At 45.8% G+C, this 22,232-nt stretch overlaps 2 protein-coding genes across 5 annotated transcripts; both read left to right on the top strand.

The window, feature by feature from the left end:
* The first annotated feature begins 351 nt into the window (after positions 1-351).
* LOC124678491 lies at positions 352-8,494 on the top strand. 2 transcript variants are annotated; one of them, XM_047214375.1, is made up of 5 exons: positions 352-623; positions 761-1,316; positions 3,813-4,220; positions 7,274-7,470; positions 7,784-8,494. In XM_047214375.1, exons 2-5 carry the CDS (start codon positions 848-850, stop codon positions 8,027-8,029), a joined length of 1,320 nt encoding a protein of 439 aa, XP_047070331.1. In that variant the 5' UTR covers positions 352-623; positions 761-847; the 3' UTR covers positions 8,030-8,494. The 2 variants fall into 2 exon arrangements, with proteins under 2 accessions (XP_047070331.1, XP_047070327.1); XM_047214371.1 differs by having other exon boundaries at positions 756-1,316.
* A 5,915-nt stretch (positions 8,495-14,409) lies between these two features.
* Positions 14,410-20,273, top strand: LOC124700880 (protein ROLLING AND ERECT LEAF 2-like). Of its 3 annotated transcripts, none has more exons than XM_047233100.1 (6): positions 14,410-14,577; positions 16,378-16,473; positions 16,561-18,094; positions 18,180-18,397; positions 18,486-18,709; positions 19,569-20,273. In XM_047233100.1, exons 3-6 carry the CDS (start codon positions 16,618-16,620, stop codon positions 20,167-20,169), a joined length of 2,520 nt encoding a protein of 839 aa, XP_047089056.1. In that variant the 5' UTR covers positions 14,410-14,577; positions 16,378-16,473; positions 16,561-16,617; the 3' UTR covers positions 20,170-20,273. The 3 variants fall into 3 exon arrangements, with proteins under 3 accessions (XP_047089056.1, XP_047088929.1, XP_047088996.1); XM_047232973.1 differs by having other exon boundaries at positions 16,338-16,473; XM_047233040.1 differs by lacking the exon at positions 14,410-14,577 and adding an exon at positions 14,752-14,873 and having other exon boundaries at positions 16,338-16,473.
* The last annotated feature ends 1,959 nt before the right edge of the window (positions 20,274-22,232 follow it).

The following is a 22,232-nucleotide window of genomic DNA, read 5'->3' as shown; positions in this document are numbered from 1 at the left end:
TTTCCATTCTTTGACAGAGTGATCAGCAAAATCAGACCGTTTGAAAGAAAAAGCACGTGGCAGGTCTCTCCACTTCGAGTGGCAGCAGTGGCAGTATTATAATCGCTGAGACGAGAAGACGACGACAGGCGTCGTACGACCTCTCCGCACGGTCTCCCACGCGCCTCGCTCGCCTCGCATTCCCCTTTGACCATCTTAATCCTAATCACAATCACAATCACGCCGTAAAGCAGTAAACCCCGCACCCGATTCAAAGCCTAAACCCCTCCTAACCCCGCTGTTACAGTCCGAGCCAGGCCAAAAACAAGGTCGGCGACGGGCTAGTCCGACGCCGTCCATCCCGAACCTCACTCCCGCCTCCCCGCTCCACTCCCCCTGACGCAGTGAGTCACGGCTCACGAGGCTCACGAGCAGCAGCAGCACAAGAATCAGAATCAGAATCAGCACCGGCTGCAGCAAACGCGAAAGGCCAGCCGTCCGCGCGGTTGATTCGCGCAGGAGCTCTCCGGCGCGAGGGGGATCTCCTGAGGCTCTCCGGGGCTCGGTCCGCGGATCTTGTATCTGAGCCCCGGCTGCTCGCCAGCGTTCTTCCGGGGGGATCGCTCCGTTCCGCGAGACGCGAGGTGAGGCCGGGGGGAACAGTTTCTTTTCTCGAGGTTTTCTTCTGGTTTCCTAGGGTTCTAGCAGCGAGGTGTTCCGTTTCCATCTCGATCCTTTTTACCCATTTGGTGATTCCCGTGCTTTCTTTTTGGCAGGATAGGCAAAAAGGAGCGGCCTTTGGATCGGGGAGAAAGGCAAAGGGGGAGAAACATTTTAGCGCAGTTTCGGTTTTGGGAGTCCCCGGATCATGGATTTCTTCAAGCTCAAGAAGTTCGGGAAGGCCCGGAAGAGCGCCAGGGGCGAGGGTGAGACCCTGGAAGCCGACGAGGATGCCACCGCCGGGAATGTGGCTTCGGAGGGCGACATCTCCGAGGAGAACCCTGAGGCGGCGGCGGCGGGTATGGCCAACGGGGGAGGGGAGGATGGGGAAGATGAGGAGGAGGAGGAGGACGATGGGGATGACATCGTCAATGACGTGAAGCGGAGGCTCAAGGAGATAAGGATGAACAACTTCATGGTAAAAATCCCCGAGGACGAGAATGCGGAGGTGGAGGAGGATGGGGACGAGGAGGAGGAGGGGAGTAGCTCTAGGGAGTGGATGGAGTCCGACGTCGGCCAAGGCTTCCCGTTGTGCGGGTTCGACTCGCTCTATGACAAGTACTGCCAGAGGATGCTGGCGTTTGATAAGATGATTACACAGACATTGAAGGATTCAGGTGAGCACATTGTACTCTACCTTGTATGGTTGCATAGGGTTTTTGCATCTTGAGTCGAATGCCACGCAATATGCTTTACTTTGTTCATGCTATCTGGTTGGCCGTATTAGTCTCCAAGCGACATTTCAGTTATTGCTCTTCATCTGTTACATAACTGCATTATTTGACCTGTCCAATTCAACGCACCATCGGATGTTTTTGTGTATATGCTAGGTTGCTATATTGATGATTCAGCATCTTACGAGTTTTGATGACCAATAACATGTCGTTTCTTATGCTAACTGGTGGTCTCATTTGGTATGATGTTAGTTGTCATGTTTGACAATTCTATTGGTTGTGGAATTTCATGATTTTCACCTTTTGGTGCTGAGTGTAGGTTGCCGCAACAAAACCTTTGTCGCCTTTCTCCTTGCGCTTGAAACATATGTCATGTGCTGTTTCTTTTCTGCATACTAGCAAAGTGCGCGTTCGTTGCACCGGATAAAAAACAAACTAATATTTGCCCCCAAACATGAAAAACAATTTGACATTTTATACTTAACTGATTTGTGCTGTATAACACTACAAATTTATCGGGTTTCACCCCACTTTTAGTCCTCCTACATGTTCCACTAAACGACAATCCTGTCAAAATAAAAAATAAATAAAAACACACCACTTTTCAATTTCTGGTGGAGAGGAAAAAGTGAAAAGGCAAGGAGGGGTATGTCGCCGACACAATGTGTGTTTTACTTTGTTCATGCTATCTGGTTGGCCATATTAGTCCTGAAGCAACACTTCAGTTACTCTTCTTCATTTGTTACATGGCAATATTATTTTCCACACACCATCAATTTTTTATAGGGTAAATTCTAAACCTTGAATGGTAGTTGTGCATCTTATGAGCTTTGATGGTCAATCATATGTAGATGCTAAGTGGCAGTTTGATTTGGTATTATATTAGTTGTCATCTTTGACAGTTCTATTGTTTGAGCAATTTAACTTATTTACTTTATGGTGCTGACTGCAGGCTGCCTCCATAAAACTTTTGTCGTCTTTCTGCGTGCACTCGAAACACACGTCATGTACTGTTTGTTTTTCTGGAACTGACAAAGCGCACGTGCGTTGCACCAGATATATAATAAACCAAATAATGAAAAACAGCTCAGCATTTTGTACCAGTTGAACTACTTAGGCTTCATCCTGGTTTGGGTTGTATACCATTGCAATTATGTCAGGTTTCACCCCAGTTTTAGTCCTCTTACATGTTCAACTATGTTGCAATCCTCTTAAGTCTTAAAAGATAAAAAATAAATAAAAGCACTCCACTTACTTTTCAAGTTTCGGTTGAGGAAAAAGTGAAGGCATGGCACAGTATGTCGTCGACACAGAGCTGTAGCAATTGAAGGGGACATGGGAGAGGCATTGGAAAATTTAAATCAGGATCATAGTTCAGAATTTTTAGAAGACAGTGATTAGAGGAGAGGTGACAAGAGGACCATGGCTGAGGAAGAAAGACAGCGGATGGAAGAATCATGAAGAAAATGATTTGAGGCTACTTTAATAGATTTTTCCTCTATTTTGTCAGTTTTGGTATAGGTTAGATGGTACAAGTCATTTTAGTCTATTTCTTTGTAAAGCGTCCCACATGTAAGAGTAAACAGGGTGAGTGAACTCACAACCAACTTAACCTTTAGAAATAGGGAAGATACTAGCAAAGTGCACGTGCTTTGCACCAGATAAAAAAAATAAACCAATATGTTCTCATAAACATGAAAAACAATTCAACATTTTATACCAGTTAAACTACTTATGCTTCATCCTGATTTGGGTTGTATAAATTACAAATATGTCGGGTTTCGCCCACTTTTAGTCCTCTTACATGTTCCACTATACGACTATCCTCTCAAAAGAAAAAGAAAATAAAAACACACCACTTTTCAATTTTCGGTGGAGAGGAAAAAGCGATAAGGCATGGAGTGATGGAGGGGCATGTCGTCGACATAGTGCTGTAGCAATTGAAGGGGCTACGGGAAAAGCATTGGAAATTTGAAGCAGGGTCATAGTTCAGAATTTTGGGAGGACGGCCATTAGAGAAGAGAGGTGGCAAGAGGACTGTGGCTGGGGAAAAACGGCTGATGGAAGAATCATCAGGAAAATGATTCCAGGCTACTTTAATAGTTTTCCTGTCTATTGCTGTCATACTCTTGGTATGGGTTAGATGGTAAAAAGTTATTTCAGTCTATTTTGTGCAAAAGGTCCCACATGTAAGAGTAGATCAGGATGAGTGAATTCACCACCAACTCAAACCTTTAGAAATAGGAAAGTTGCTGCTGCTTATTAGATTGTTATTTGTGACTTGCGGGTTCCTCCTCCTCTTCGTTATGTAATACTACTTCTCTTATGCATGTAGATATCTTACCAAATTAGACGATTTGTTTGCTGTTTTATAGAGTGCAGATAATCCATAAAACCATCCCTTTCATCTTTCTAATATTTGAAAAACAAACTTTCCAGGGTTATTCAACATCTCAAAAAAGTCGCCTAGATCAGCATCCAAATTGGCATCAACCTTGCGCAGTCTCTCATTCAAAAAGAGGGATGAGCTTCAGGAGGACTGCGAGCATCTGCAGCAGCAGCAGACCGAGGATGACCCTTACCAAACACTCGAGACCGCATATGTTGCTCATGTTTCCTTAAGCTGGGAGGCTATTCATTGTACTTACATGCACCTGAGTCTGATCTTGGCAGCACAACCTGAGAACCCTACCACCTATAGCTGTGCTGCTCAAGCATTTCAGCAGTTCCAGGTTCTGTTGCAAAGATTTGTTGAGAATGAACCATTTGAGCAAGGATCAAGAGTTGAGATCTATGCACGTTCTCGGAGTTCCTTGTCTAAGTTGCTCCAGGTCCCCACTTTTCAAGGTATGATGCTTTGGATTATAGTTATTACAGTTTTTTACCACAAATGTATCCTATCATCTGACATTGAAATTCACAACAGACGGCAGTGCAATTCACTCTTGAGTTCTCTTGGTGAATTATTTGATTTTATAATCAATTTGTGTTGCCACATCAGAACTTGTTTTAATAGCTGTTATGTTTGATTGGTTAGGATTCAGCATCTTGTTCTAAATTCTTATGGATTGCACAGCGATAACCAACAAATTGTACTCAGCCTTCTGAGCTCTGATATACTGTACATGTTACACCATTGTTTCTATTGAAAACATCACAAGGTATAAGCACTTCGCAGAACTAGAAGTACCACTGCCTATGTTTAGCTGCACTAAAGGTACTGTATAGTATGATGTTGTAGGATGCTCCCATGACACACAACAGTCAAACACACATTTTTTTTGTTTGGTTTTGTGATTTTAATCTTGTAATGTACCTGAAATGTGAGCATTTATTATTACTGGTATATCTTATATCACGCGATCAGGTCAACTCGTTCTTTTCCCTATACAACTAGATTAGATTGTTAAGTACTCCCTCCGTTTCTAGATATAAGGTGTATAGTTTTTTGAGAAAATCCAGAATATAAGGTCTGTTGCGTTGCACAACTTGTCTGGACAATTTTTTTAGGGATGTGATTGTGTTTCCTTATCTTTTACAAACTCCTCTATTTTCTCACGTCAATTTTCCAGGGGTAATCCCGCCTAAACCTGGTGTAATTTTTGCTCAACTTGCATTCTTTAATATCTGTGCCAAAAATTATACACCTTATATCTATAAATGGAGGTAGTATATTGTACCTGATCAGGTAGACTGCTATTTCCCTGTTAGTACATGAATGTGATAATTTGAAGAAATACCGGTAGTGAATTTACAACCATTTCTGGATACACTGACTGTGGGTAAATGACTATAAACAGAGAACAACTGACATTTCTGATCGAAGATAATTTTTTGATCTAACGCTGTTCTGATGTGTATTTTTTTTTGGTATAGTCCGCTTTTGAGCAACAGCTTGGACCTTTCAGTCAATAGTTCATAGTTCAAACCTCACTTACTGTTAAAGCTTGCTTTCATTAACTGGTATGGTTGAAATTTTAGATGACAGCAAGTTCATTTTTGGTTTTCAGCGACACATAATAGTTTCTATTTTAAATGCCTCTTGTATTTAAAACCTGCAGGTGCATATGGTTTTATTTGTTTCCTAGTACTCCCACTAGTGAACAGAAACCGATGACATCTCGGGTAGTTGAACTTAGGCTCCGATATCTGTTAACTATTTAGGTTGGATACATGATATCAATATATCATGTAGACAGTCCAAGTCATATGTGTAGATTTGGTCTCGAAGAACAAATTTCAAAATTTCTTGCGTGTTATAAATATAGTACTACATCAGAATTCAATGGTCAAAGATTACGCTGGGAACCATGTGCGATATTCAGGACGTTATATCTGAAAATCTGTGTGATAAAGCTCATGCTAGTAAAAGACGATACAGATGGTGACAGAACTCTCATGCTATTATGAGGCTGCATGATTCGTACTGTTGATAATTGTTATTTGTATGCTGTTCTGTACATGGAAAATATGCCACCCAAGAGTAATTGACAACAAGTTCTGTTCGTCTTATTTCCTGTACAGTCTTATTCATGGTGGAAATGGTTATGGTTAGCTAGGCTGTAGGAGATTGGGTGGTATATCTTGGGAGTCCTGTTTAGACTTTACACACATGGATTGTGTTTGTCATAGATATTCAGGACGTTATATCTGAAAATCTGTGTGATAAAGCTCATGCTAGTAAAAGACGATACAGATGGTGACAGAACTCTCATGCTATTATGAGGCTGCATGATTCGTACTGTTGATAATTGTTATTTGTATGCTGTTCTGTACATGGAAAATATGCCACCCAAGAGTAATTGACAACAAGTTCTGTTCGTCTTATTTCCTGTACAGTCTTATTCATGGTGGAAATGGTTATGGTTAGCTAGGCTGTAGGAGATTGGGTGGTATATCTTGGGAGTCCTGTTTAGACTTTACACACATGGATTGTGTTTGTCATATTAAATGAGATGCAGAGTGTGTCCCTTCCAGGTTATTTTGAGTGTGGTTCTCTTTGGCTTGTACTAGGTGAATAGGACAGTAAATAGATTATCATTCAATGGCGTACACACAATGCACATGCTACAAGCCAATCAAATCTTCTGTACAGTGTGGCATCAATTATGGTCGATATGTACTGCTGTTGAATCTGGGTTCTTTCTTGTTTTCTTACATTCATCTTGGCCAAAGAAAATTAGCAGCAGGCAGGAGTATATAACGTCACTCAGATTACTTTGAAGATGGTAACACCTGAACCCTAAGAACCGCATGTTGCCTACTTTTAAGATCCGTACATGTGCTCAGCCTATGACTGAAGTGGTGAACAGAAGAACATTGTACTCGCAAATGAAGCGGTGAACAGAAGTTTTAAGAGCATTCTATTAACAAATTTAAAATATGTCAGTTGCCATGCCCCATGATTTCCTCATTCTTTGTATGTAACTTCCAATATTTTCTTCAGTCTGGACTGGTCGTAGGACTTGGTTATAAAGTTTATTAACTTGAAACTTAAGTATTTTGCTCCTATAATGCTTGGTTAAATGAGCGATGGATTTTTCCTACTGTAATGTTGAATCTGCAATGTGTAGTGTGTAAGATCTGATAGCAAAAATCCTTTCATCTAATTTCGTCTTGAGCTTCCAGTAAAGGAAAGCCCTTAGTGCAATAAATCCTAGTGTTTCTACTTTTGCTGTGCCCTACCTTCTGTTCCTTGTTTGTTATGGAAAAATAAGTTTTTGTCTATTATGTTCGGCTTATATATTAGAACTATGTTTTCTAGCTTTGTTGGGTTAGAACTTTACAGAACCCTTGTACCACTGCTCGTGTAATGTACTTCTTGACATGTCTGTGTTTATTCAATGCCATACTCATTTTGATATGTCATATTGCTTTTCGTTCCTGTTTTGTCTATTCAGTTGCGGAAAGGAAAGATAATGATGAAGACCAAATGGAAGCATCAATCTTCGCATCTGACCTCATCAAATTATTAGAAGAGTCTATCTTAACTTTCCGTCTTTTCCTGAAGAAAGACAAGAAAAAGAGTAGTGCCCTCATGAGTGTTAATGGCCACACAGGAAGTTCGATTCAGCAAGTTCAATCCTCTCTGGATAAGGTTAGACTTAATAACTCTTGCCCGTAATAAGGCTGTAAATATCAATTCTTTGTTATCACCAGGTATTTTTCAATCTGCTGTCTTGGTTTAGATACGATATGTCGATCTCTTTCTTCACTGATGATACAATAAAACCCAGCTAGTAGCTGAATGCATTTTCCGTAACGTGCTTGTGATATTCATCGAATACGATATAACTTTTTTGAAGCTTATTTGCATGGATATGGCTGTTGTTGCCTTCAAAATATGTGCAGTTGAAGTGTTTATGCGTTAAGATTTGACTTGCTAACTAATCATATCACCAACCGCGCAGAAGGAGATGAAGGTGAAAGAGCTGTTCAAGAAGAAAAAGGGATGGAAGAGCAAGACCTGGCCAGGCACAATGGAGGAAGTCCAGCTGCTGTTTGCCCTGACCGACATCAAAGTCGTGTCGAGGGTGCTGAGAATGGGAAAGCTCAGCAAGGAGCAGCTGCTGTGGTGCGAGGAGAAGATGAGCAAGCTGGATCTCTCCGACAACAAGCTTCGGCGGGATGGCTCCCCCATTCTTTTCCCCTGTTGACGCATTGCCTGTGGCATCTGCCTAGTTTGCAGAGCTAGCGAGCATGGCTGCCCTCTGAGCTGATAGCATTGCCGTCCTTATGATATATGTACATTTAGGTTCAAAAAATGTTTATACTAAAGGTGTAATGCCTGAAAAAAGATTGGTGTTGCATCCCAATTCCGTTGCTCTGCATTAGCTTTGAGGTCTTATGCAGCATGGCAGCCGCATATGGTTATAAGCCACTGGCTAAAACTAAAAAATAAGAACAGCTGGTAAATTATGGACATCTCTGCAAGCTGTGAATGAAAAAATCAGCTAGATTTGCAGAAATTGTCTCATGTTGGGGCTAGGGACCAGTGCCGTGGTGTACCCCTGCAAGCCAGTTTCTCAGCTGAATAGTCTGACTGTTGGTGGGCCTCCTTTTGCAAGTGAAGCTCAAATGTTCTGCATCATCACAACCAGCATCAGCCATAGCTCATGAACACCACTAAATTCCTGCTGCCACAGCAATCAATGGTGGGGGTCATAAGTGTGGTTGTGTGCCTGCATGCATGCAGTGCTAAGCAAACTGATCATTCACTGTGCCCTGCAATTCATGGGCCATAAAACTTCACTGTGCATGCTGATTCATCTATACCTCTCTCCTTGGACCACTTTGACATTGACAGTGGAGCATTTTCCTACAACTAGCCTACCAGTACAATACTGCAATACTACTACTTGTTTACCTGCCGATTTGGAAATTTGTTGAGACTTTCTCATCACAAGAGCCCCATCATCTGACAGTGATGGGCATCTGGCAGCAGTAATAACCTTGATAGAATTCCTTGGTGTGATGCAGAACTTGCCATGTATGTACCAATTGGATGCAGCAGGTCATGTGATGAAGGCAGGTGCAGCCATTCTTCAGTGCTGACTGACAGAGAAGGCAGAGATACTTTATTGGGTTGGATCTTTCTTAGTTGGTCTACAGTGAAGTTTCACCAGGAACAGAACACGTACGATAGTGTATCTCTTTCCTCAAGTGAAGAAGTGTAGGTGGTTTGATTTTCTATGGTGGTTTTGGTAGGTAATGAAAGCATGAAAAAGAGTAAATCAAATGCTACACAATATGCCCGGGCAGGAGAAGTACAGGTAAAGGGCATTTGGATCTTGGTTCCTGTACCCATGAGCGGTCATACTTCAAGCCTTGGACTTCTTGCTGTGAGTGAGCTGTGTGTGTGCACAGTGCACTCTAAGCTTGCAGCCTATAACTAGGCTAGTGCTATACACTATGCAGTAGTACATACATGCATCAGAAGGTAGAAAAATAATGCTAGCACAACATGGGCAGATCTATTCGCCATAGGTTCTGTACATAGCTCTTCTTGTAGACACAGTGACACTATGCTATCATAAACCCGTGCAGATGCAAGTCTGGTCTACTGACGAGAGAAGTAAAACAATAAAACATGTCAGCTTTTTTTCTCATGTCAGGATTTCCGATCATTTGAACCAGTTGATCTTTGTAGGAAAATGCATCTCCAGTACCGTACTGGTTAATTGCATTTCAGCATAAAAAAAGTGCTGTTACAGAAAAGGGAGTCTAGTCTCTAATGGATGAAAAATTGACCACTAGTAGACTGAGGGTACAGCGTGCATGTGCTTGATTGGACAGCGCTCAGTGTAGTTGCTCTCTCCCCTAGACAAATTCCAGTCTTTCTTTTCCTACTTATATAGTATTTCAGCTTGATGGTCCACATGGTACTGATGAAAAGAGCAAGTTGAGATTCTTGCTGCGTCCTAAGAGCATGGCATTTGATTAAGGTTAGACTTGTACTCTGCTGTGGATCTAGCAGCAGTAATTAATTAATTAATTGAGAGACAAATTTGGCCATGTTTCTGGCAATCATGTCTTCTTCCGATCCGTGAGAGACTTTGGGGAAAGCATGCAGCGGCTTGTTGTGCTTGTCATCTCTCATGCTATGACTTCTGATAATAGTTTAGCAAACTCTAAGCAGATTGCAAGGCGACGGCCAGAGGATCTAGCCAAGTGCTGGCTGCTATATGAGATTTTTGTTCGGAAAGGAGTGAAGAACTGCTGTTCTCCATTCTTTCTTCTCTTCTCAAGAAGGAGATGGGCGAAAAGATGAGGAAATGGTGGAAGTACCTAATTCGAATTATTTTCCTTGTGTATTGTCCCTTTTGATAACCTCCTAAAATCTTGAGCTTCAAGTTTTAGACAAACAGTTTCGAACGACAAGGTCTTTCCATTCTCATTGTTTTCTTGTAAAATGTATCTATTACTAGATGAAAAGGAATTCATGTGCACAATTTTGAGTGATTGTGCGAGATAACTTAGCGAAAAGTGTGTCCCTTTAGAGAGATAATAACTGTGTGAAAAGGCCATCTGTTAGCTAGCAAATTTTCATCTTGCCTAAGTTTTCTTATGGAAAGATTAAAGGATAAACAAGGGTCGTAGTTTCTCAACCCACGGGGACAAGCTTTTGGATGAACGGGCACCAATCTAACCTACAGGGATAATTAGTTACAAATTAATGTCTTCTTCTGATCTAGCAGCAGTAAATTAATCAACCTGAGACAAATTTGGCCATGTTTCTTCGCAATAGTGTCTTGTTCTGATCCGTGAGACTTCGGGAAAAAGCATGCATCGGCTTGTTGTGCTTGTCATTTCTCATGCTCTGATAATAGAGTATAAAACTCTACCTACGCTGACTGCAAGGCTGCAACTAGAGGATCTAGCCAAGTGCTCTTGGTACGAGATGAAGAACTGCTTTCCTCCCTGAGTCCCTGTTCTCTTTTGAAGCAATCGATGGGCGATGCAAACATTTCCAGTTTCCTTGAGCATGCAAACATTTCCATGAGCATTGCCCCTTTTAGTAACCTCCTAATCTCCAGTTTCAGAGTTTTAAACAAATTTCAGTTTGAATAGAAATATGTTCCCCCCTGAATGCACAATCAGTCATTCTTGTGCACAGTTTTGCAATCATTAAGCAAGGTAACTGAGCAAAAGACCGTCTTTTAGTGAGATAACTTGAGTGAAAAGGCCAGTCTTTTAGCAAGAAGCATTTCTATGCTGCATAGTTTCCTTTTGTAATAAAAGACTTAAATATAAAACCGGATCATAGTTTTTCGACCGTAGGGGCAAGGGTTTGGATGAAATCTAAAAGCATCCAGGGCAAAATAAAGTTGTGAGAAAAGGGAGTCAAGGAAAAAAAAACTCAAGGGGCAAGGACACGCGGAGGAATCTTTTATCTCTTTTGCTTTTTTCGTCTCTGAGAGACAAGAGAGGGAGGGAGGACATGCATGCTAAACAAACCATGCTTTAGAGCATCTCCAGTCGCGTCCCCCAAACCGTCCCCCAAAGGGATTTGGGGCGCGCCGGACAAAAAAAGCGTTCCAGCCGCGTCCCCCAAAGCCCTTTTTTGTCCGGCGCGCCCCCATTCGGTGTCCGGCGCCCCGAGCCCGTCCCCGTCCCACAGGGGACGCACCGGGGACGCCGGACACAGCGAAAAGCGAGGCGGGGAGTGGCGGGGCCGACCCGTCAGCGGCGTACGCCCGCGCACGATGCATCTGCGGGAGCATTCGTGCGGCTACTGCCGGTGGATCGTCAAGGCGATCTACGACGCGCGCGACAAGATGTACTTCAACATCGGCTGGGAGAAGTTCGCGCGCCACCACAGCCTCCAAGCCGGCTTCATCCTCGTGTTCTCCTACTTCGGCAACGGGGACATGAGCGTCAAGGTCTTCGACGAGAGGCGCCGCCTCCGGGACTACCACGTCGACGGGGACGACGACAGCACCGACGAGGAGGACGACCGAATGAGTGTTGTTTCTTCGCAGCGAATACGTGCACGGAGGTTTCCGCCTGTTCGCCTCATCGGTAGAACCAACAAGGGCACCATCCTCCCGCTGGATTTTCCAGTTTAGGTGACTGGGTGTGCCCTCGAGTGTTCTTTCTTAGCAGCGAACACACGAAACCTTCGATGCACGTTTCTTTGCAATATTTTATATTTGTGTCCACCATGGTTCAAACTATGTATTAGTTTGTGGAAAACCATGTTCCAAACTGTGTTTTCGTGTAAACCACGTTCCAAATTATGTATTAGTTTGTGAAAATTGAAATAAAAATGCCAGAAAAATTATTTTAAATATTTGGGGGCGGCGTTTGGGGGACGCGGCTGGGGAGCGACGTCCCCCAAACGCGGCACGAACAAAACACGTCCCCCAAACTCTCAATCCGGCGCGGTTTGGGGACGGTTTGGGGGACGCATCTTTTTGAAAATTCCCACACCATAATAGATAGAAGAGGCCCTTTCGGAAGTACCTTTGGAGCAAGATAGAAAACATTCTCTTCTTCCTTGTAGAAGTGTCATGTCATGTCACAAATGTTCCTAGAGGCTAGACCGACTTCATTTACAGTTCAACACGATTGCACATTTGCACTAAACTTTCTTGTCGCCGTCGCCAGGTTCCACTCGCACCTGATTCCGTCAATGCTACAGTACATTCCTGCAAATTAAATTGTAAACACGATCTTGGAGAATGAGTCATGCGAAGAGTTTGCATGGACGGCCGATTGCTTTCCAAAACCTGGGTGGCCAAATTACGGACGGTACAAACTTTGCAACCAAGAAGATGAAGTCGTGATTCATCTTTTCTTCAAATGTTGTTACATAAACCGGGTTTGGAACATGATTGTCGCATGGCTTGGGATAACTACAGTGAGCACGTCGCTTTGGGAAAACTACAATTAACTCGGTAAAGAAGTGGCGCATACCAGGAGAAAATCATTAGCGTCCCCGGTCATGCCCACCTTCTTAGGAGATTTGAACGGGCGCAAAACTACAACTCGGCAAAGAAGTGGTGCGAGTCTATTTCCCGTGAACCTTCTATCTTAATTAACGAGAAAAGGTCAAATTTTTTCTTGACCTATATTTCAGAAAAATATTAAAATTCTACACCTATGGGTTGATGCAAGACAGTAGAAGGTAGTGTAGACGTACGAAAGAAGAACCTATGCACATGGATTATTCCTTGTGCTGGAAAATAATGCAAGCCACTAGCTACTTAGTTAGTGCATACTACATAGGCATCTGAGGAACCTTCATCTGAAGTTGAGCAACACCTCAAAGGATAATGGGGCATCTATTCTCTCGAGTCTTTTCAATCCCCGTATTTCTTTTTTCTAGCATGAAATTGTTGTGTGGGGTTCACACCTTACGCATGCATGCATACATGAATGGCGGCCAGGTGCCACACGCGATAGATCACGCTATCCTCCATTAAACATTTCTTTCTCCGGTCACAAATTTTGCTCTATTACGGTTCGTTGAAAAGGGTTTTGTTTGTTCAACTGAATTGTCCCCTAGTAGATGGGGAACGTGAGATGCGTGAAGAGCGTGTAGAGCGGCACGCACGCATGAACGCCAGCGCCTAACCTACCTGGTCATCACAAGTTTGTGCAAAAGGTTCGGATGAAAAAGGGGAATGGTAAAACATTTGTTTGACATGAGCAAAAAACATATACAAGTAGAATCCTGGGCAAGGCTGAGGGCTTGATTTGCAAGAATCTTTACAGGTTGTCGCTGAGAATTTCACACAAATCAAAGGGGCTCGAGCAGAACTCGCTTGGCGACCTTCTCTCCCGATAGAACGGGGCATGTCACGAAACACGATCACCGAGGCAGGCATGACGCCGGCGCTGGCAGACCTTGCGTGAGCGTGGTGAGAAGAGCCTAGGTTCAGAGCCAGCAGGTTGAGGTGACAACAACAACCTTGACGTGATTGGCTATACTGCTCCTACGTACATTTTTTTATCCATCTACTCCGTATAAGACAGTCATGGAAATAACTCACACGAACCGTCTCGTCATTCATCAAGATCGAACCACCGATCCCCCTCTAGGCCTCTACAAAGCAAATTTGGTACAGACAAAATCCCTTCCCACTGCTTTCAGAACGATCCAAGATTTATTGTTATGGTCATACTTCCGTTTCTACTATCGTCTAACGTACGTAATAAGTGCTGTCGTATTGTATACCTCCAAACTCCATAAATTTCTGCATCCACCATAAAAAACAAATCCTCTCTAAAAATTACAGTGTGAAAAAATGCTATGAATCTCCATGCATGCACCCGAGCTCTGCGTCACCAATTTCGGTAGAATGGCAAAGAGTAATTTCCTTTTTTGAAATGGCAAAGAAAGAGTAATTGAGAGGGGTTATTATTGGGAAATAACCACAAGGGTAGGGTCGCAATAGCCATACCTCAATTCAGCCGCCCCACCCGGGGCCCTTCTTCACCCTCCGCTTTTCTCTCTCCCTCTCGGTGACTCCTCCTCCTTCAAGCCTTTTGACCGTTGTTGCCTCACTCCCCTCTCTGGCCCTCTCTTCACTCTGTGCCACTGCCACCCAGTCACCCACACTCCTCCCCTCTCGCAGTCTCTCTCCCCACAAATCTTTCCTCGGCTCCTTGTTCCTGTACACACTGGAACAGGCGAGAGAGACGCCAAGGGGTTTGGTTGAGAGAGAGAGGGATAGAGGAGTTCTTCAGTCAATCTCAGGTATAGCCGCCGCCCCCTGATCCTAATTTTTAATCTGCGTTTGGTAACTTTGGCAGCTGCGAACCTCGCATTCCTCCTTTTGTCCCCACATCCCCTTTCGTTTCGTTTTGTTTAATGTTTGGAATTGATTTCGTTGGATGAGAGGCTCTCTTCCTCTTCCTCCTGCTCTGGCGAAAGTAGAGAGAGAAAGAAAGTGTCTGCGCCTCGGCGAGTGAGAGAGAAAGGGTTCGTTCTTGCGGAGCTGTTCTTGATCTCTAGAGAGGGAATTCCGAGTGCTCACAAGAACATCTATGCATGTATGCACCTGGTTCCTTCTCTCCCCTTCTGTTCTGCTTCCCCATCTCTGCATCTCTCTGCACCCTGTTTCCCTGCCTTTGCTTCCTCCACACTTCAGAATGATGTGTTTTTTCCTGTACTGTACACCTGATCTTTTCCGTATAAGATTTTCTTCCTCTTCTTTAATGTGGCAGAATGAAAATTGAGCCGTTTCTTGATGATTATTGCCGCGACCGTTGTTATTTTCAGCTTTTTTTTTTGTACTGTTCTGTCTTTTTTCTTCCCTGGTTCCTCGTGCATCGGATACTCTGTTCTAGCCTCTTTCAGGTTTTTAGCAGATATAACAGAGGTGGTCTGCACTTCCAATTTCTGGCCCATGATTTTTATTTCTCCTTGTTTGAGCTCGTTGGTTCTGAAAATTTCAGAGTGGGAATTGCCTTGCCTGCAAGTGTTCATTTTTAGCTGGGGCCCAAAATTTCACCGTTTCTTCCGTAGCTTGGTGAACCAGGATGCAATGAGCACTCTTGTGCCCGCCTCTGGTTAGCAAGAGTAGTTGAACATTAGGTTGGAGAACCGAAACTAGTTCTATGCTTCCTGTGGCTCCCTGTCCCTTCTGGATAGTTTGCCAAGAGCTAGTGTTATTACTGCGGGATTTATCCATTATCGTCGTCCGTGATTTCAGCCCGCGCTTGCTATTTTGTTCATATCACTGCATTTTGCCTTTGCCCAACTGCTTAAACACCTCCCCTCAAAAAAAAAAAAAAACTGCTTAAACACCAGAAAATTAGTCCGCCGTAGAGCTGTAGGAGTTTACTCTATCCAAAGCCAACAGTTTCGTTCGCCTGCGATGTATAAAGCTTTATGCAACTTCCTCGGAAGCTGACCCCTCATTTCACCTGCAAGTTCTCTTCACTTTGTGTTTCTGTTGTTGTTGCTTATGATTTATAGACATTAAGATTGCTGTTTGTACTACTATCACTTAAGGAATACTGTTGCCCGGAGCTCGGATGGTTCATTGGTTTCACCCACCACCGTCCTCACTCTGTTATCTTCACAGTGCACTGAACTGAATGTAGTGTTGTTGCCGAGTCGATTTACTGTAACCATGATTCTGCGGGTGGAGACAGTAGGACCGTTCATGTCTTGCTGGGCCAAGGATTATATTCCTAATAACTTTCTTGCTTTTTAGCCCTCTTTTAGGAGGGAAGAATGTTTCTTCTAGCAGAAAAAATGTGTAGGGTATGGTTTGCAGTGTGGTATTTCATTCGCAAAGGAGCATCTTTCTGTAGTCTTGTAGCTCTCACCCCCCCCCCTCTCTCAGTAGAGAATTTTCTGGGGGTTGTGATAAGTAGTTGCAGCCTGATTTTGTTGCTTGTTAAGTCGTTTAAGATCCCAATAGTCAATCTTAACACTCCTGATCGCCTGTTGCTTCTGAATAGCCTATGCCTGAATTCCCTTCTGATGCAAAATTTGATTTCATACAGTGAGTACGGGCTTGCTTCTGAAATCTCTGAAACTTGCCAGATAGTCGGTTGGTACGAGTCGCCTACCCGGTCATTGGCTTCAGCTGCAAGCCTGCAATGCACAGGTTACCAACAATCGGTCATTCTACAATCTTAGGTAATTCCTGAACTAACACATGATACCTGGTTTCTTGAAGCAGCAACTTACCGGTTACCTTCCTTTTTTTTGTTTCTGACATGTTAGACTCAGAAGTTCTGACCCGGGCATGACATAGTCCTGAAACTGCAAGACTCTGGAGACATGGGATGTGCTGCTTCCAGGTTAGAAGATGAGGAGGCTGTCAAGATGTGTAGGGACAGGAGGGACTTCATCAAGCAGGCACTGGAGCAGCGCAATCGTTTCGCGTCCTCTCACATTGCCTACATCGAGTCCATGAAATGTGTTTCGATGGCCCTGCAGCGGTTTGTTGCCACAGATGATCACCTTGAGCTCATGTTTGACCCATTCATCTCTCCTGTCAAGCAACACAAGCCAGAGATGCTTGGCCTGCCTTATGGTTCATATGAGAAGAGGACTGTTCATGTTGCAAAGTACCTGAGGTCAGGTCCAAACCCATCAGTCTCAGTTGAAGAGGCTCCACGGCCTGTGGAAACAATCCGTGTTGAATCACATTATCCCATGGATAGCTATGGTGGCACAGATAGATTCTTCGCGGAGAATTCCTCATCGATGAGGCCATCTTCTTACAATGTACCTTATGACAGGCCAAACTACGTAACTCCATCACCCCAGGAACCGGTGAGGAATTCTTCTTATTACATGCCACCTTATGACAGGCCAAGCTATGCAGCACCCCAGGAGCCAGTGAGGAATTCTTCTTATTACACGCCACCTTATGACAGGCCAAGCTATGCAACACCTCAGGAGCCAGTGAGGAATTCTTCTTATTACACGCCACCTTATGACAGGCCAAGCTATTCAACACCCCAGGAGCCAGTGAGGAATTCTTATTACACGCCACCTTATGGCAGGCCAAGCTATGCACCTGCTTCACCCCAGGAGCCAATGAGGACATCTTATTACGCATCTCATGATAGGCCAAACTACCCGCCTCCGTCACCCCAGGAACCCGAATCATCACAGTGGGACTCCTTCTGGAACCCGTTCTCGTCGCTGGACAGCTATCCGTATCCGCGGCCTCGGAGTGGCTATGACAATGTGGTCACCGATGATGAATTGGCACGGTTACAGAGGGTAAGAGAGGAGGAAGGAATCCCAGAGCTCGAAGAGGAAGATGATGAGTGTCAAGAACGTGCACAGATGCACAACAAAAAGGGGGAGGAGGAGGAGGAAGAAGAAGAAGATGAATCTGACGAGGATGATGACGATGATGAAGAAGACGAATGTGAGCATTCAGATGATCAAAGATGTATGGCTTCTAATGAAGGTGCTCGCCCTGGGAATTCTGAGGTCAATGTCAAGCAAGATCTAAAGGCATTTCAATCCAAAGGTGTTCAATGTGCAGCCTTGTCCGAACCCCGTAATGCAGTAGACCTTGAGATCAAGACACATAAGAAAGAACTGATGAGGAACAAAGTAGCAAATGCAGAAGAAACACCCGGTTTCACTGTGTATCTGAACCGAAGGCCAGCGAGTCTGGTCGAGGCTATGAAAGATATTGACAGTCAGTTCTTGGGGATCTGTAGTGATGCTCAGGAAGTCTCACGGATGTTGGAGGCAAGTCGAGCTCAATATTCAACCTCAAATGATCTTTCTGGTACCACTTTTACAAACCAAAACTGAAGTTATTTAAATATTTCAGATTCCATTCACTCAACTTACCCATGAAATTTGTAATGCAGTAAAGATGCTAAACCCAGTCGCACTTTTGCGATCTGCATCATCCCGGTCATCATCTTCGCGGTTCCTTCTTGCTTCCTCGAGCTCAATAGATGATCTCTTTGACAATGATACGAGCAGCTGTTACTCTGAAGAATCCTGCAGTACAATGTCTGGAAGTCATCAGTCAACTCTGGATAGACTGTATACATGGGAGAAGAAATTGTACAAAGAAGTAAAGGTATGATCATTGTCATCAGTCACAAACTTGTACCAACAGAGCAATCTAAGTGATTAACGGAAGTCATGCCTGCATTTTTCACTTATAGGCGGGTGAGCGGTTAAGACTTGAGTATGAAAAGAGGATGGCACATTTGCGGAGCCAGGATGAGAAAGGGGAGGAGCCTACCTCTGTCGATAAGACTCGTGCAGCATTGAGAAGCCTACATACTCGGATGAAGGTCTCAATACACACTGTTCAGTCAATCTCAAGAAGAATAGAAGTTCTGAGAGATGAGGAGTTGCATCCTCAACTTATGGAGCTTGTCCAAGGGTATGTTTCTACTCACCATTGAGTTTGTACATTAGTTCAAGATTTCATAAATAGTATGTTAATTGGTTAAACAATGTGCATATCAACTAAGAGTAGTTGATAGCCAGCTAGAAGTTTTCACAGTTCACGTACTTAGAATTTACTGATTGTTTCCAGCAAACATAAGGTAAATATCTGTTTGGGTAATGATTATAGTAGGCATACCGATGAAGAAATGCATGTGAATTTAGGTGATGTGCCATATTTGTATGATATAATGACCATATATAGTTCCTTGAGTAACTCATTGACTGGTTAACCTGATCGAGAGAACCTGCTAGAACGATGTCAATATTCAAGGCTGATTTTTAATGCTCAGTTATCTTGAACAGAGAACAGTTTTCCAGATCATTTAGATCAAAGTTTTTTTTTTCGAAATGGGGTCTCCCCTGCCTCTGCATATTGATCAAAGCTTAAACATAGAAGGATGGAGTATCATAGAAACTCAATTTTCAAGGTCGAATTCTTACAATACTATAGTAGTAGACTTCAAAACTTGTTTTGCCATCAGTATACTTGCATGAACAGCAGGCACAATAATTATTCAGAACATAATTTCTAGTGGCAACAAAAAGGCTGAAATTTTAATCATGTTGTCTTCTCTCAGATAAAATCAGGTACAAGGCCATCATTATTGTTGAGAAAAAACTATTGCTTGTAGTTTTAGTGTTTTGCTAGCATATCGTGTAAGCATAATAACACGTTGAGGTTTATAATCGCAACTCGCACAGTGATCAAGTCCCAAAACTGAAAATAACCAAGAATTCTAGTACAGGATTGCAACCTTCGATAATAACAGAGCTGTTCTTGCATCGTGCAGACTATCACGGATGTGGCGAGCCATGGGTGAACGCCACAAAGCACAGAAGCGTACCATCGATGACGCAAAGCTTCTCTTCCTCCACCATCGCGCATCGTCTGCGACCGCCGTAGCTCTCGGTCCTCCGGAGCCGAATATGCCGCCTCCGGCCGCTGTCGCGCTCGAGTGCGAGGTCCGAGCCTGGCGCGGTGCCATGGAGGCCTGGCTGTCGGCACAGCGCGCGTATGCGCGCGCCCTAGCCGCCTGGGCGCGACGCTGCCTGGGCGTAGGCACGGGCGCTGCCGCGCCACGCGCCATGCCGCCGGCGTTCCTCGTGTGCATGGAGTGGGGGCTCGCGGTGGACGCGGCGTCCGAGGCGCGGGTGATGGATGGGCTGGACTTCTTCGTGGCCGGCGTCGGGTCGGTGTGCACGGGCGCCGCCACGGGCATGGAGGGCATGGCGGGACGCGTGCTCTGCGCCGGCATGGCGGCCGTGACCGGTGCCATGGCCGAGTTCGCCGCGGCATCTGCGGATGGCTACGACGCCGCGGTGTCGGCGGCGATCGCGCGCCCGCGGGAACATGGGGAGAAGGAAAACGCGGCACAACCGCCGCCACACTAGCGGAATTCCTGTTACATGTAGCTAGGGAGATGAAGCATGCAGTCACATGTGTAATTTTGTAGCTATAAAAGTGCGATTTCAAGGCTGATTATTGTGATTGATGGTTGATCCAGTTTATATTAGCATCAGTTGCAGTGTTACCCCCAGGTGGTATTCTTATTGAAGTTTGATCATCGGCGAAGCTTGTACGAACAGTTATCGCTCAAATTTTGGCCGCTAAAATCCTGTTCTGGTGTATGTTGGAGTAAAATACCACAACTCTCCAGCCGCAAAATAACAAATTTTAGCACAATGTTGGAGTAAAATAAACAGCAAAGTTCGAAATTCAAATTAACAGACGATCACAAATCACATATGGTTCATACAAACACATATGACATCAAGTGACAAATCTTATCGTGACAAGATCATTTTCTTCATCTTTTCATACAATCCCCTCATCATGTCTCCATGAAGGTTAGGCCGACTATAAGAATTGAGTGCTAGTTCAGTGCAAGGTCTGCGAGTGCGCAGTTAGCTCTTTCTGGTCTGAGTTTCAAGGGGGACCAACTTAAACGGAGTGTTAGAGCATCCCCACTCGTCTCCCCGAAGAGTTTTTGTCATCGGGACGGCGATTTTCGGCCCAGTCGCGTCCCCGATTCCTCGTAAATCCATCCGGCGAGCCCACGCCATCCCCGGTCCCCCGAGGCGCACTCCGGGACTCCGGACGAAGCGAAAGCGCGCGAAACGCCGAGAAATCTCTCCCGCGCTTTCGCTTCGTCTTCGCCGTAGAGGTGGACCCGGCCGGTCAGCGACAGACGCATCGTCTTCCGCGCGCAGTAAAGGCTGCCGCCGGTCAGCTCGCCGCGGACGCGTAGCATCCACGCGGCAATAAATCGCCGGCTCCAGCCCCGCCTAAATACCCCGCTCGCCGCGACGCGTCGCACCATTCTTCCTCTTCCTCTTCCTCCCCTCGACCCTCGACGAGCTCCATGGCCTACAACGACGAAGACGGCGCGGCCAACAATGGTTTCCCTCGCTGGTCGCTCCACGCGTGGGAGGGGCACCTCCTCCACCAGGCGGGGTACCCCTTCCCGCCGGACACGAGGCCTCCCGGCGGCGGGTGGCGGCTAAGTGCGGGCGGCGTGCCAATCCCGCCGCCGCCCCAGGGCCACGCCCTCGACGCCGCCATCGAGGAGGCCCGGATGACCTTGACGGACGAAGAGCGCGCCGACCCGCGCTACCACCCCGACAACTACACGAGGTGGAACTCGTACTTCCTGCGGCGGTGGGAGCGGGAGCTCGCCTCCTACGACGGCCCGCCGCCTCCGCCTCCGCGCAACAACGCCGCGGGTCGCCGGCGTTGGTGGAGCGCGCCGGGCCGGACACTCGAGGCCGTCCTCGAACACATCGAGGGCGGCAACTTCCCCATACTGACGATGCCCCCATTGTCGAGGGCATCGGCCAGCCGCCGCCGGGGAAGCAGCTGGCAGCCACGGCGCATGGCTGCCAGTTCCTCGTCCTCCGGCTCGGCGTCGAGGTCGCTCTTCAGGTCGGCGCCATCCTTGGCGCCGGTGAAAAAGGAGCCGGCTTCCCCGCCGAGCAACCGCGCGCGCGGCGGAGGCATCGTCATCCGCGAGCCCTCGACGGCACAAGGACGGCTCCGCCCCAAGCGCGAACACGATACCTCCGGCGAGCGGAAGCGCAAGCCGGCGAAGGTGAAGGTGGAGGAGGCCGAAAGCGCCGAGGACGCCGCCATCCTCGAGGCCGTCATGGCGAGGTCCCTCCAGGACCTCGTCCCCGCCGAGAACTCCATGCCACTCGACCCGGCCTGCGCCTGGTCGAGGGAGCAGTGGGAGAAGGAGGAGGCAGAGCGGCAGGCGAGACTCCTCGAGGACGTCGCACGCTACCGCCGGCCTGCGACTCCTGCATCCGGCGCCGCCATCCCCGTCGTCGACCTTGAAGCCTCCGACGATGATTGGTACAAGCCATCGCCGTCCCCGCCTCGCACCAGTGGCCGGTGGGGAGACGCCAGCCAAGGCAGCAGCCAGGCGGCTTCGGCGCCGCCGCAGTTCGACGACGAC

The sequence above is a fragment of the Lolium rigidum genome, chromosome 1 (genome assembly GCF_022539505.1).
Source record: "Lolium rigidum isolate FL_2022 chromosome 1, APGP_CSIRO_Lrig_0.1, whole genome shotgun sequence".
Lineage (NCBI taxonomy): Eukaryota > Viridiplantae > Streptophyta > Magnoliopsida > Poales > Poaceae > Lolium > Lolium rigidum.
Note: the sequence above shows the minus strand (reverse complement) of the source record. Positions and strands in the feature narration are given on the sequence as shown.